The 14,393-nt window shown below is 44.5% G+C and overlaps 1 protein-coding gene across 1 annotated transcript; it reads left to right on the top strand.

Annotated features, from left to right (window-relative positions):
* The first annotated feature begins 134 nt into the window (after window positions 1-134).
* LOC142010768 (serine/arginine-rich splicing factor 7-like) lies at window positions 135-8,383 on the top strand. Its single transcript, XM_074989189.1, has 8 exons — window positions 135-210; window positions 544-724; window positions 814-990; window positions 1,865-1,939; window positions 2,043-2,144; window positions 2,774-2,821; window positions 6,639-6,674; window positions 8,063-8,383. Exons 1-8 carry the CDS (start codon window positions 183-185, stop codon window positions 8,118-8,120), a joined length of 705 nt encoding a protein of 234 aa, XP_074845290.1. The 5' UTR covers window positions 135-182; the 3' UTR covers window positions 8,121-8,383.
* Window positions 8,384-14,393: the final 6,010 nt, after the last annotated feature.

Raw genomic sequence — 14,393 nt, 5'->3', positions numbered from 1 at the left:
TGCGCGACCTTAGCGTGTTACTATGGCAACGGGGACGGGGGCGCGTTCTCCTTCCCGCCTTCTCGACGCGCGGCGGCAACCGGGCCGCTATGCGCCTGCGCGAGGGCCGCTGCCTCTATATAAGAGGCTCGCGGCGCCTGCGCGCGGAGCGGTAGGAGCAGGCTGACGGTTGGGTCGGAGCCATGTCTCGCTACGGCCGCTATGGAGGCGGTAGGAGCAAGGCCGCGCCGCGCGGGGGGGCGCCACCGGGGCGGGGGGGGGGGCGTCTGCGCCGTCTCGCTTCCGGCATGCGAGGGGCAGGGCGGGGGCGCTGGCCGCAGGGGCTCGCCGGGGCCGGGAGGCGCCGCCGCCGCCATTTTGCGCACGTTGGGCGCTCGCCGCGCGGGGATGCCCGTGGGTGGGGCGGCCAAGATGGCGGCGGCGCCTCGGCGGCAGACAGGGCGGGGAGCGGCGCGGGCCGCGTCTCCCCGCTCGCGCGGCGGCGGCGGGAAGCGGCAGGGGCGGCTGCTGGGCTCTCGGCGACCGCCTGACTCGCTGTTGCAGAGACCAAGGTGTACGTGGGGAACCTGGGCACGGGCGCCGGGAAGGGCGAGCTGGAGCGCGCCTTCAGCTACTACGGGCCGCTGCGCACCGTGTGGATCGCCCGCAACCCGCCCGGCTTCGCCTTCGTGGAGTTCGAGGACCCGAGGGACGCGGAGGACGCGGTGCTGGGCTTGGATGGAAAGTACGTGGCGGGGGACGGGGGCGGTGCGGGTCAGCCGGGGGCGGCCCGGGCCCGCGCTAACCCCCGGCGGCGCACGTGTCACGTTGCAGGGTGCTGTGCGGCTCCCGAGTGAGAGTCGAGCTGTCAACGGGCATGCCCCGTCGCTCCCGCTACGACCGGCCGCCCGCGCGGCGCCCCTTTGATCCCAATGACCGCTGCTACGAGTGCGGCGATAAGGGCCATTATGCTTATGACTGTCATCGCTATAGCCGTCGCAGGAGGAGCAGGTATGTGTGGGAAAAGGAGGGGTAGGTTCTCTTTGGTAGGCACAGGGCTAGTCTTGTTAACCCGGAAGAGATTGTTGTGCCGTTTTAATTTAACGTTAATGCTGTAATTATGTAGGTATATTTTACAATTTGTTGATATTTGATATTAAATGTTAATATATATTAACAATCAACCTGGTCAAAACCTTTCAGGTTTCTTCGTTTGAGTCAGTCGCCTTGATTCAGAATGTCACAAGCCTTAAGGGTTCATGCTGAGGCGCCTTGCAAAATCCGACAATTAAGATCCTTCTAGACCTTGAGGTGATCAGCATAAGAGGCCAGATCCCCTCGAGCCATCTACACCTAGCTTCACCTTATTCTTTAAAGGGCAGAAAATTTGAGACGGTGATCGCCGTAACAGTAAATTTGGCTTTCAATTGGGGCCCCCTCCGGTTTAGAAAGAGGAACACCAGATTGACCACATTCCCACCTAGAAAAATCTTCTTGCATCAATCAAGCCTCACCCTGGCTCATTTGGCTGTCAGTTTGATCGTCGTTAGATTGAAGAGAACACCTAGCTGCAGCGATCGGCTATAGATACTTCTAGATCGTCTAGATCTGCTAGACCTTGGGCCAAAGAGGGTCGACCTGCAAACTTGCAAGGTTTATTTTAAATACACATTACAGTGTTTTATATTATAATGTAATTCTAAAATGTAATTCAGCTTAACATCTTTTCTAGGTAGTAAAAATACTCAAAAGAAATAGGTCCTGACTTTTTTCCAACTGACAGACACTAATTATTAGTTGTCTGAAATTTTAACGTCAGCAGAGGCTCACATTCACTAGTTGCTATGGTTGTTTTCTAATACTTATCTTTTCTAACGTAACATAGGTCACGGTCTAGATCTCATTCAAGGTCCAGAGGAAGAAGGTATTCTCGATCACGTAGCCGAAGTCGTGGTAGGAGGTGAGTTTGTCAGCCTCGTGCTTCTTTTCAAGAGAAATCGAATGTCCCGTTTGCCTTTTAAATACTAGAACAGCAGTGCATAACTTAAACTTTTTCACTCCAGGTCTAGGTCAGCTTCTCTTCGTAGATCAAGGTCTGTGTCACCTCGTAGATCTAGATCAGCCTCACCGCGCAGGTCCCGATCACGTTCTTTAAAAAGATCAAGGTAATGGTTTTCTATTGTGATTATCAGTCAGCATTACTTTTGCAGTGGCAGTTGAAGAATATTTGAAGGGTATTGTGAGGGTCATGTTTGGACAGTATTGGACAATATTGTACGACAGCCTTCAAGACAAGCATGCTAACTTGGTGGGAAACTTTTTTTCTTTGAAGCCAAAGAGTGTTCTAGAAACATTTCTCCTCAATTTTTGTTACATGTTTAGCTTGTCTTAGGGTCTGGCCTATCCTTAATGCACTTTGCCAGCTTAGTTGTGTACTTAAGGATTGTGATGAAAATCATACCTCAAGCTGTGTTAAGTAATGTGGTAAAAGCCCTGATCAGTTATATGAATAAAAATTCCTTGATTGTTACGCTATGTTAATTTACCAATACCATCAACTTTCTAAGTTTGAACGTGTATTGATTTTTGGAAAATAGTGCCCTGTCTAAAGCTGGCAAACAGTGTCCTGCTCAGATAAAAAATATTGCTGCCTCAGGATTGATTGCTTGATGGAGTTTTTACCTGAACATATTTGCTCAGTATTTGCTAGCTTACTGTGTTCATTCATGTATAAATATAAAAATTAATTATTTTGCTTTTGAGTTGAATGTCATTAATTTACTTGAAACTTTAGGTCTAGGTCAAGATCGAGATCCAGATCTGCTTTGTGGCCAAGAAGCAGGTAAGATATTTGCCATAATTAATTAAAACCACAATAGTGATATACAGTTATATTTAACAAGTACATTAATTCTTTTGGCCTTAGATAGAAGCACATCAGGCAGAACTTGTTCATGAATCAGAAGTATGCCTGTAGCTCACCATCATGCACTAGGTCCTTAAATTGAAAACAGGAGTCCCGTAGCACCTTAAAGGCTAACAGATTTATTAGGTAATGAACTTTTGTGGCTAAGACCCATCTCCAGATTTTCAGAAGTGGGTCTTACCCACAAAAGCTCATTAAAGAATAAAAAAATGTATTAGGTAATGTGCTACAGGATTGCTTGTTTTTTTTTCTAAAGTTAGAGTAACATGGCTTACTCCTCTGAAACTTACAAAGTTAAGTTGGTGCCAGGAAAATATATTACAGGGGAGACTTACGTATTTGCAACCCTCACACTTGGGGTGGGGGTGGGAGCTTAAACTTCACCTAGCAAAATATACATATGTGTTAAAGCTCAGACTCCTAGTGTGCGTGCGTGCGTTCAGGGAGTTACCTTTTGGTGCTAAAATGTGCTGTTTCTGCCTTTTACCTTATGACCATTATATTGAAACTTCAACATTCGTTCCTTCCCCCTCGCCCACCAGCCATTCAAATGTCTGTTTGGCCATTCTCCAGTATGGCCTGATTCATGGGTATATGCTGGTTGTGTGCTGCAAGCAATTAGCCACTCTCCATTTGTGTCAGCTAGGGAGACTCTAATTAGTAGGTCACATTACTGACCTTTAGGGGACTCTCAGCTGTTGGGTGCCTCAAGAATGAGGTACTCCAAGAACTCAAATCCTAATGTAAAGTGTTTTTGATATACCATATATGCAGTTTTAATGGTCTGTGTAGGGGAAGAGTTTTCTGGATTGGGGTTAATGAAAATTTTCAAAGCATCGGCATTGTTTACTGCATGGTTTTCAAGATGCTCCATTGAACTTGATCTTCAAACAAGCAGAAGAGCAAAGGGAACTCCTTGTGGTAGAGCTATGGAAGATCTAGAACTTAAGTTTCTGATGGTGGTTGTATTAGAGATACTGCTCTCTTGTGCTAATTACTTTTGTTGAAGGAGTGTCTGAAGAAACAAGATGGCACAGAAGAGATAGGAAACGGTGGGGTCAAATACAGATGTGACCAAATGTATCAATGAGTTTAAGTATGTACGTAGTATGGATGGCGAATGCATCTCAGGATATCTGGACAGATCAATACGGCATTCAAGTCTTTCAGAAACAGATGAAGCTCAGATACTTCAATGCTAGCAGGCATCATTATAGTATCTTTATAAAATGTAACTGTCACAAGCTTACATGCAAAAAACCAAACTATTTGAACAGCACTGTTTTAAGGAATGCTGTGAATTTATCAATCCATGACTGTTTCAGAACTCAAAAGAATCTTGCTGAAGTGCTATGGTTCACTGGGTTGGGAAGAACTCAGGCTCTTGGATGAGGAGAGTACTACTTGTAGAGCCCAACAAATCTGCGGGTATCTGCTTTTTATCTGTGGCATGGAGGTGGATGTTTTAAGGGATGCACTTTCAAATTTTTTATCCATGCAGGTCGCTAACTTGGAAGTAACCTTGCAGTGATTGAAAGACTTGATGTGTGTGTGTCATGAACGAATGCACTTTAATTCAAGGTTAAGGAAAACACTGGCCACCATTTTCATAACAGAATTGGTGAAAATCTGGAAGTTGTCTAGAAAAACCTTGGACATATTGGAATGCTAGAATACTTTTTTGTTGGGGGGAAGAGGTCTAGAAAATTCAGTTTTCTTGGGTAATGTTAGTAACACTGAAGTGTTACTTGTGTTCCAGTGGAACAGACAGGTGTTAAATCTTCTTGGGAGAGCTAAGTCACAACTTCAGCAGTTATCCATAACCATGGCTGAAGACAGAGTAAAGCTTGTAAAACATTGCACTAAAGATGGTTGAGTTGCAGGAGAGGAGTGCTGTCTGAAAATCCAGAGGTTGGCTCTTGGATAGAAGGCATTACATCACTGTAACACAATAATGCAAGTTTTGGAAAACAGTTTCTTTTGTGAATGTTGTGACTATACTAGTCAGTTTTGATAGCTCAGTGTACTTGTGATTTGTTTCAGGTATAGGGGAAACATATGGGTAATGATTGCGTCATGTGTGGCATTGAATTAAAGTTAACTTCTGAAACTTAACAGCAATTGAGCAAAGCACCACAAATTGGATTTGCATAGCTTCTGCCATTTTTTTGGCATATGGTTTTGAATTTCACTGTTACTGGTCTAGGTAACTTCACTGCATGTGCATGCCATTGGCTACTGAGCTGAACTGCATTTTTCTTCTGTTATAGTCTTAATCCTATTTCATATTTAAATCTGACTCACCTGTAAAAGGGTAATGCTGAAGCTTGCATTAAATATTTTAGTACTGGCTTGTTGCTCAAAGCCTGTTACTTCAACCAGTATTTTAGTTTATGTATAGATTTTGAGTTAGTTTGAATTTAAAATAAACCAGACATACTTGTATGATCATGGATATTTGGTTCTGTCACTTGAAAATGTAACTGGCTATAAAGTATTCTCAGGCATATGGGGAATGTTCCTACCCCAGCTCTTCATATTTAACTTTCTAGCTTCCATCACAGTAGCGATTTAGTACATCTTATTCTGCTCAATCATTCCTACATCACAGGATTGTGGTCTTTTAACATTGCTGTTAAATAACTTAAAATTCACTAGTGTTGTAGATCATCATCTGTGATGGCAAATCCAAAAGGAATATGGCCTCTTTGAAAACTAAGTGCCAACCTGATAGATCTTTGAGCAAGATGATGGTGTGATGGCAGATTCGGTTTATCACTGACCACCTTGTACCATCTCCAAAGCTTTTGGTGCCCACGTGATTGCTGGCTTTGTAGTGGCATTCCTTGATGTGTAGGTGCTTCATAATTCTTTGGTTTTCCAGTCTTGTATCAATTACATGAGACCCAGTGAAACTGGATCAGTGTTGATGGAGGCAGTTACTTGGTTTCGCTCTGAATATCCTGATTTCTTGTCTTGTTACCACTTGATGATGGAGCAGTTGACAGGGAGAACAAGAATCATAAATGTGATTTTGGTATTCTTCAGCCATCCTCGGTGCCCACTTTTAACTTGTATTCAACAGAATTGGTACAACTATTAGTAGCAAGCTTGCTATCATTGTATCCCCACAGAATCAGCTGAAGTATCCAAAACCTAGTAAGAGCTGCTGTTTATACAATTATCTACACATTTTGACATCTTCCACCACTGTTTTTGCTACCCAAATATTTGACAGCTGCCACCTGCTTGATGTCCTGTTTGAACAGGTTAATTTTGAGCTATTTGTGACCAGGAGCTGTAGGCTACTTGGAACTAGGCAAGAATTTTTTCCTGATTAATAACCAGGTCAGTGTGCAGTACTTCTTGGCCACACAGATAGGCCATTAGCTGCAGTGATTTTCCAACTTAGCCAATGTGTGTCGCCATCACATTAAAAATCTTGAAGTAAAATGGTGCTCAGCTCTGCAGTACTGGTATCTGCTTACTCGTGTTTACCTATCAGACATTCATTGCTGATACTGAGCAGTGGTGATGAAAGAACTCTTCCCAAAAGCCTCTGGAGGTAGGCCATTCCATGTACCTGCCTTAGTAGCGTACGGATGGTGGTGATGCCCATACAAATCCTATTGAAGGAATTTGTGTACATTCAGTGATCCTTATTTAATTTAAAATGTTTAAGGTACTATTTTTAAAGTAATTGTTTTCATACAACGTTTTTCTCTTGTTGCAGCCGATCAAAGTCCAGATCACCATCTCCAAAGAGAAGGTAAGTTGAATCTTGAGACAAAAAGGTGCTGGGTGTAGAACTAGCATTGTCATTTCTTCAGTGGTCTCCACTGAAAACTCATTTGTCAGCATTTTGATTACCAGACTATTTCCCTAAACTTTATTTCTCATCTAATGGCTATATATTTTTGATGGATGGGTCTGCCATAATTATGGGACAGTGATGACTAAAATGAGGCTTATAATGGAAAAACTGTTCCTGAGAGAGTGGGTATATTAGCACGATCTTCCCTTTGACTACTGCTATATTCTGTTCCCTAAAGGCTTCGCAACCTGAAGTACAAGAGGTTGAGTTAAAACATGAGAAATGAAGCACGGGGGATAAATTTTAAGCAGTCTATGAACTCCAATGATTATAATGAGATGAACTTTTTAGAAGGTGCAGTGGGCTGCATATGGCTTGCAATTCATTCCTTTTTCTGGAATATAACCAGAGTCTCAAAACTCTTGAATTGTGGTAAAGAAAATATCAGTGACTCAGAATAAATCTGAAAATGGATTCAGTGTGATAATCAAAACAAACTAAAGACTTCTTGTAACAAATGCCCATCTGCTTGAATGAAGTCAAACTTCTGGCTCTATCTCGGCTAACAGTGGTAGAATCTGTTGCTAAATGGTAATAGCGAGGTGGAATTTTCAGCAATTCCATTTTGTAACCCACGAGCGCTTGTTAGAACACTGTATATTTTATGTAATAGTCGTAAGCCTTAGTTTTTCCATTTTAGTTTGTGCTATTTATAACATTGTTCTTTAACTCAGGATAAAGTATGGTCTTCTCAGTGCTTGGAAACATCTCTTCCAAGCTTAACTAGTCATTTGAAGCAAAGAATGTAAGAGAACTGCAGTAGTTTGTGCCTTGTCATGTTGTGTGCCTCACCCCTTGAGGTCCTTGATTGTGGCCTCTTTTCCTGTTATGCACTTGTGCATTTCATGAAAGGCCTTCCGTATTCTCAAGATTTAAATTTTTTAAAAAGTTACTGTTGATTCTATAGCAAACTTAAGATTTCACATACACTTTTATTACATGTACCAGAAATATTTTATCAGAGAGACTAACATGACTATCTCTATCTTCGAGAACAACAAGAAGTCCTGTGGCACCTTATAGACTAACAGATGTTTGAGACCCACTTCATCAGATGCATGGGTCTTTGCCCATGAAAGCTTATACTCCAAAATATCTGTTAGTCTGTAAGGTGCCACAGGACTTCTTGTTGTTCTCAGAAATATTTCAAAAGCAAAACTAATTCTGTGCCTTCATCGGTTCTGTTTATTGGATTGTTGTAGAAAGTGCTTAGGATTGCTGTATCGACAGTTCAAAGTTAAAGCAAGATTTACTCCAACTGTCTGTTTCCTTTTCACTTTCAGTCGTTCACCATCTGGAAGCCCTCGAAGGAGGAGTGCCAGTCCTGTAAGAATGGACTGAAATTTCAAAGTTCTCCTTTTAGGAAGAACGTTATTTTGTTTGTTTTATAAAGGTTTTTGTCTGATGTAAATGGTAAGGGCTTAGTCCTAGAAGGGTATTTCAGTCAAATAAAAACTGGCCTGGATTGGGGATCTTCTAAATTGACATCACATGAGTAGATTAGTGCTCAACTTTTTTTGTTGTATGCTTTCATATCCTGTGATCTGAAAGTTTGGGACTTTTTTATTGACACAGAAATAAAATGTGTATTTCTAACTAAAAAATTTAGTGGTAGTTCTGTTGCTTTTGTTAATGCCTCAATAACTTAAAGCAAGTCATGTATGCCATTTGCAAGTTGTCAAACTTAAAAAATTGATAGCTATCAAATCAGTTTACTTGTCTCAACTTATTTTGAATTCTAGACAGGTTTAATTTTTTATTTATTTTGAGATATGGATGCGGTGACTGAAGTTAAAGGTGATTTGCAAAGTGTTATTATGAAAGATGCTTTTGCCTTTTATTATAGATTCTTGATTCTGAAAGTGACTTAAAAGGAGGCATAACATTCATTCTGCTGTTTAACTCAAAATGATGAATGTTTAGTCACCTTTCCTAGTTGAAAATTCAAAACCTCACTGGTTCTCTAATACAACTGCTCAATTGCTCCTGCTTTTACATACAAAGAAACAGGAAAGAGCACAAGTTGTTTTTTAGGTTACCTTGAAGTGATGCACATTGTGAGGGAGAAGAAAAACCGTTCTGTCATGACTTTTTCTGCAACCAGAATGAAATAGAGAATGAATGAAAGTGATTTTTGTGGACACAATCATTCTGCAACATATGTTGCAATGAAAGCTGCCTGTAAGTTGATCAGCAAACTATTTTGTGGTGCCGGTAAACTAATTTTTGTCATATGCAGCAAATACATGATGGAAGAGCGTAAAATAAATTACATATGCGGAAGTATTTCAAACTTTGAAGCCTATTTTGTCATCTCAGGAGTTGCAAGGGGCTGTGGTACTTCGTGTTGAAATAGAGCACATCTGCTCTTTGACAAAAATGTTATTAGACTGCCAGGAGTCTTTTGATAGGGCCCGCAACTCTTTAACACTCTGGCCTATTTGAAAAAAGAAATAGATACATCCTTCATGAATTTCTCTTAGTGGCTGTCAGCCAGGATGACTTTCCAGAGTCTAGGAATGGGTAACAGATATGGATCATTTGATTGCTCATTTTCTCTGGAGCACCTGGCATTGGTTGCTTTAAGAAGAAAGGCTGCTGGCCTAGATGGACATTTGGTCCGACCAAGTATGGCTATTCTTATGCTGTAATTGAATGCATTTCAGCATTCAAGGATAGTGCTTAGAGTGCCTTCACAGGCACTGAATTTGAAGGGACAGGCTTGATTTTGGTTTTAGTGAAATTTCTAATAGTATCTTACACCTATAAAAATATGAAATCTAATATAGTATCTAAAATAGAAAATTACTTGAGCAAAAAGACTAATATGGGGAAATCCACAAGTTTCAGCTAATAGACTTCTCGTCTAATGTTAGGCATCACTCATGCCTGTAAGACTTCCAGTGCTGTGAAGTAGTTCCAATACTCGCTTTCCAATGCTAATGTAGGCGACCATGCCTTGTTGTCTTGTGTTTAAATTCTCAGCCTTCGGCTGCGCTAGTGGAGCCAGGCAGTAAACAGTTTAGGGCTCTGGGCCTGTATGACAGAGGCAAATGCTATCCGGGGCCCTTGTTCCTGCTCTTGGGTGGGGCAATGTTCTCTGGAGTCTAGCTTGCATTCCCATAGTAGGACAGCAAGTAAGTCTAGGGCAGGGGTGTCCAACCTTTTTCGTCGGGGGCTATGTGGCAATTTTTTTTACATGTTTTGTGGGCTGAACACAAAAGAGCCCACCACTGTCCCACCCTGGCCTAACCCCCCAGCCCCAAATCTGCCCCCAGGCTTAACCTCCAAGCAGCCCCAAAGCCCCTCCAACCCCATGATTCACTTACCTTGCACGGGAGCTCCATGTGCTGTTGCCCTCCACTGCTCCTCTGCTGTCTCTTCATTCCAGCTGTGCAGCTCCCCCAGCCCTCTGTCTCCCCACATGTAGAGATCTCAGCACCCTGCTGGGCTGAAAGTGCAGCACTCTAACTGGTTTTTAACAACTGTTACACCAATTAAATCAAATGCTGCGCTTTCAGTGTGGCAGGCAGGAATCAGGTGGCAGCAGGGTGAGCTGCAAATGGCTCCTTGAAGAGCTATCTGTGGCTTGGAGCAGCTGAGCTGCCTTTTAAAAATGGCGCTGCTGACTGCTTTGTGAGCTGTATTCTGGCCTGAGGGCCACATTAGCAGACTTGTAGCCTTCACTTCCTTGGCCTAGGCAGCCAGCAAATAGTCAATTAGTGCTGTCTTTTCAGGCAGGTTAGAACAGGAAACAGGCTATAGAGACTGGATTTGTGAGCTCAGGCAACAAGCAAAAACTAATTGGGATTCAGTTGACACAGTCTAGGGGCTCAGAAAGGAGTTCATGCATTCAGCAGGCCATTTAGGATCTTGCAGTGGGTTCCCAAAACTCAGGCCTCCTGACCAAAGTTGTGGAGTCAGCCAACCTAGGGTTTGGGATAGGGCTGGGTCACCCTTCTACCTCTACTTTGCCATGTCCTAGTACAGGTTCTTCAGAGTGGTCTGCCATGGGTCCTGAGGGATCCAGCTGCAAAACCCTGACCAAGATGCAGTCAACCGAGTCATTGGTCATCCCCAGAGTACTTTCTACCTCCCCAGGGTTTGGTACCTATGGCCTCCACAGTCCTTCAGGGTATACAGCCAACGGTAGTTCCAGCAACTCCTCATTTGGGTCTGTCTCCTCTGGGGGAAGGGCACAGAAGACTTCTGTTTCTACTTCTAGGGTGCCACAGCAAGGCAGAAGCATCTGTTCTCCCTCAGTAACTCCTTTCCAAATGTTGCATGGTGTTCCTTTTATATTTCCTGTCCTGCCTTGATACTTCCTCTAAGTGGGGTGTAGTGGATTTAACACTGCCCACCAAAGGGAATGTAGTGCTCCTTTGCTCTCCAATTCAGAGGGCAGCCATTGCTTAACTACTTGTAAAAATATGAAGTCTGTGCCTAGATGTGTATGAAGCATCTTGAGTATTAACCATCGGAATAGCTTATCTCGGTTAAATTCTTATTTTGACAGTTTTCATGGTCACTTGCCACATGTATTTCTTAAATCTGTTAGCCGCTTTCCTAGGTATATGCCTTCACTTGATTTTTATGATGTCTACTTTCCATACATACAGTGCATTGTAATGATTCTCCACACCCCACTGCCTTGTGGGTTCTCCTGGGAAGGAGGAAGGCTAAGGGAGTAAACCCTGACAGAAAATCCGGAGTGGAGTCCGAAGGTGGTTCGGTGTCAACTTCTGGCACTGTCCCGGTAACTCCTGCAGCTGAGCTTGTACCAGACGTGGAGGTTATCCTCTCCTTTGGACTATATCAGTAAAGCCGAGAGGGGGACACTGGTGCCTGGGCAGCCCAGAGTCTCCATAATAAGTGCCCAGGCTCGTGCCCGGAGAGGTACTGCAGCATCGCTGAACAGCGTTGCGTCAACACGGGAGGCAACAGATACCGGTTATAAGCTCTTGCTCGATTGGCGTAGCGAATGAGTGCCAGGGGTTGCCTTCAATGGTGGGAGAGATCCTCGCATCTCACTGGACAGTCACCGCCTGCCTCAAGCTGGGCAGCCCCCAGCCAATAGGGTACTGTCCCGCCACAGTTCACCTGCCTCGCTGGGTGCGTGAGGCTTAAGGTTCCTGAACCTGACAAGTGACTGAAATTTGGGCACCAGGCAAACCAATAAGAAAATCAACAAGAAATCAGAAACATCAACAGTTTAAGCTTGCTTGCTGGAATGTGCGGACCATGCTGACCGGCTTGACTGAAGATCTTCAGGCCATCAGTGACACATGAAAGACCGCTGTCATCAATGAGGAACTGAAGAAGCTCCGAGTTGATATCGCTGCACTGCAAGAGACGCGGCTCGCAGATTTGGGATCTCTAAAAGAAAAGGACTGCACCTTTTTCTGGCAGGGTAAAGCCCAAGTAGAACCCAGAGAGCATGGTGTTGGCTTTGCTGTCAGAAACATCCTTCTACAAATGGTGGAATTAGTCATGGGCGGATCAGAAAGACTTCTTCGGATCACGCTTCAAACTTGCGCCGGTCCCGTCCACCTGATCAGCGCTTATGCTCCAAACCTGTACGCCACACCAGAAGTAAAAGACAAGTTCTGTGACATGCTTAGTGCTGCTGTAGCGCAAATACCTGCTCGTGAACAACTGTACATCTTGGGTGACTTCAATGCAAGAGTTGGAGCTGATTGGGCCTCATGGCCTTCCTACTTAGGACACCTCAGTGTGGGGAAAAATGAATGACAATGGACCGTGTCTCCTTGAAATGTGCACATACCACAATCTGTGCATCACAAACACATTCTTCCAAACGAAGCCACAGCACAGTGTGTCGTGGAAACACCCACGCTCGAAGCACTGGCATCAACTCGACGTCATCACTAGGCGTAATAACCTCAAACGTCCTTCTGACACGCAGCTATCATAGTGCTGACTGATACAGATCACTCACTAGTTTGCTCCAAGCTCAAGCTGAGACCCAAAAAGCTGTACTGTTCTAAACCTGCTGGAAGGCCCCGCATTGACGCCAGAAAGACGGCAAACTCGGAGGAAGCTGAAAAGTTCAGAGAAACCCTCCAGGACAATCTGTGCAGCGGCCCTGGGGGCACCAATGTGACATCCAAATGGTAGCATCTGAGGGATACAGTTTACAACATGGCCTTGTCGGTGTTTGGAAGAAGAGCTAGAAACGCAAACGACTGATTCGAAGCTAACTCCGATGAGATGATTCCAGTCATTGAAAAGAAGCGCGCTGCACTCCTGGAGTACAAACGCTCACCGAGCCAGAGTACCCAGCAAGCACTTAGAGAGGCCAGAAGAACAGTACAGCAGACAGCCAGGCGCTGTGCCAACAACCACTGGCTCCAGCTATGCAGGAGCATCCAGACCTGTGCTGACTTTGGTAATCCCAGAGGAATGTACAAGGGTATGAAGAAGGCATTAGGACCCACCCAGAACAAGATGGCACCTCTGAAATCCAAATCTGGTGAAGTCATCGCTGACAAAGCCAAACAGATGGAGCGCTGGGTTGAGCACTACTCCGAGCTGTACTCACGCGAGAACGTTGTGGTTGATGCAGCTCTTGATGCCGTCAAACTCCTACCAGTAATGGACGAACTGGATCAAGAACCGACTGGATGAACTGAAGAGAGCCATCGCCAGCATTGCAGCAGGAAAGGCCCCTGGCCAGGATGGTATACCACCAGAGGTAATCAAGTGTGCAGCAGACACACTCCTGGAACCCCTACATGAGCTACTGTGCCTGTGCTGGAAAGAGGGTGAGGTTCCACAGGATATGCGTGACGCTAACATTGTAACGTTGTATAAGAACAAAGGAGACAGAAGCAACTGGAACAACTACTGTGGAATCTCCCTCCTAAGGGTCACTGGTAAACTGTTTGCTCGCGTCATCCTTGGCAGACTCCAGAAGATTGCTGAGAGGGTGTACCTTGAATCGCAGTGCGGGTTCTGTGCAGAGAGGTCTACCATTGACATGGTCTTCTCTCTAAGGCAGCTGCAGGAGAAATGCAGGGAGCAGAGGAAGCCACTCTACATAGCCTTCATCGACTTGACCAAGGCCTTTGACTTGGTCAGCAGGGATGGTCTTTTCAAACTGCTCCACAAGATAGGCTGTCTTCCACTTTTACTCAAGATGATCCAGTCATTCCACGAAGACATAAGAGGAACCATCCAATATGACGGCGCATTATCGGATGCTTTCAGAATCAGGAGCAGCGTCAAACAAGGATGCGTGCTTGCTCCGACATTGTTCGGGATCTTCTTCGCGCTCCTCCTGAAGCATGCCTTTGGATCTTCAACAGAGGGCATCTTGCTGCACACAAGATCTGATGGGAAACTGTTTAATCTTGCAAGGCTGAAAGCTAAGTCTGAGGTGCGGGAAGTCCTCATCAGAGACATGCTGTTCGCAGACGATGCTGCTGTAGTGTCCCCCACAGAAGACCAGCTTCAAAAACTGCTGGATCAGTTCTCCAAAGCGTGCAAGGACTTTGGGCTTACCATCAGCCTAAAGAAGACAAACGTACTCAGTCAGGATGTTGCTGAATCCCCATCAATCAGCATTGACAACTATACGTTAGAGGTTGTCCA

Source organism: Carettochelys insculpta, chromosome 3 (assembly GCF_033958435.1).
Source record: "Carettochelys insculpta isolate YL-2023 chromosome 3, ASM3395843v1, whole genome shotgun sequence".
Taxonomy (NCBI): domain Eukaryota; kingdom Metazoa; phylum Chordata; order Testudines; family Carettochelyidae; genus Carettochelys; species Carettochelys insculpta.
Note: the sequence above shows the minus strand (reverse complement) of the source record. Positions and strands in the feature narration are given on the sequence as shown.

Excerpts from the sequence above, each read along its gene's own strand:
- LOC142010768 (XM_074989189.1), top strand. The coding sequence starts at position 183 with ATGTCTCGCTACGGCCGCTATGGAGGCG. Across the intron at positions 725-813 it reads GTGCTGGGCTTGGATGGAAA|GGTGCTGTGCGGCTCCCGAG; the intron begins GTACGTGGCGGG and ends GTCACGTTGCAG. Across the intron at positions 2,822-6,638 it reads GCTTTGTGGCCAAGAAGCAG|CCGATCAAAGTCCAGATCAC; the intron begins GTAAGATATTTG and ends CTCTTGTTGCAG.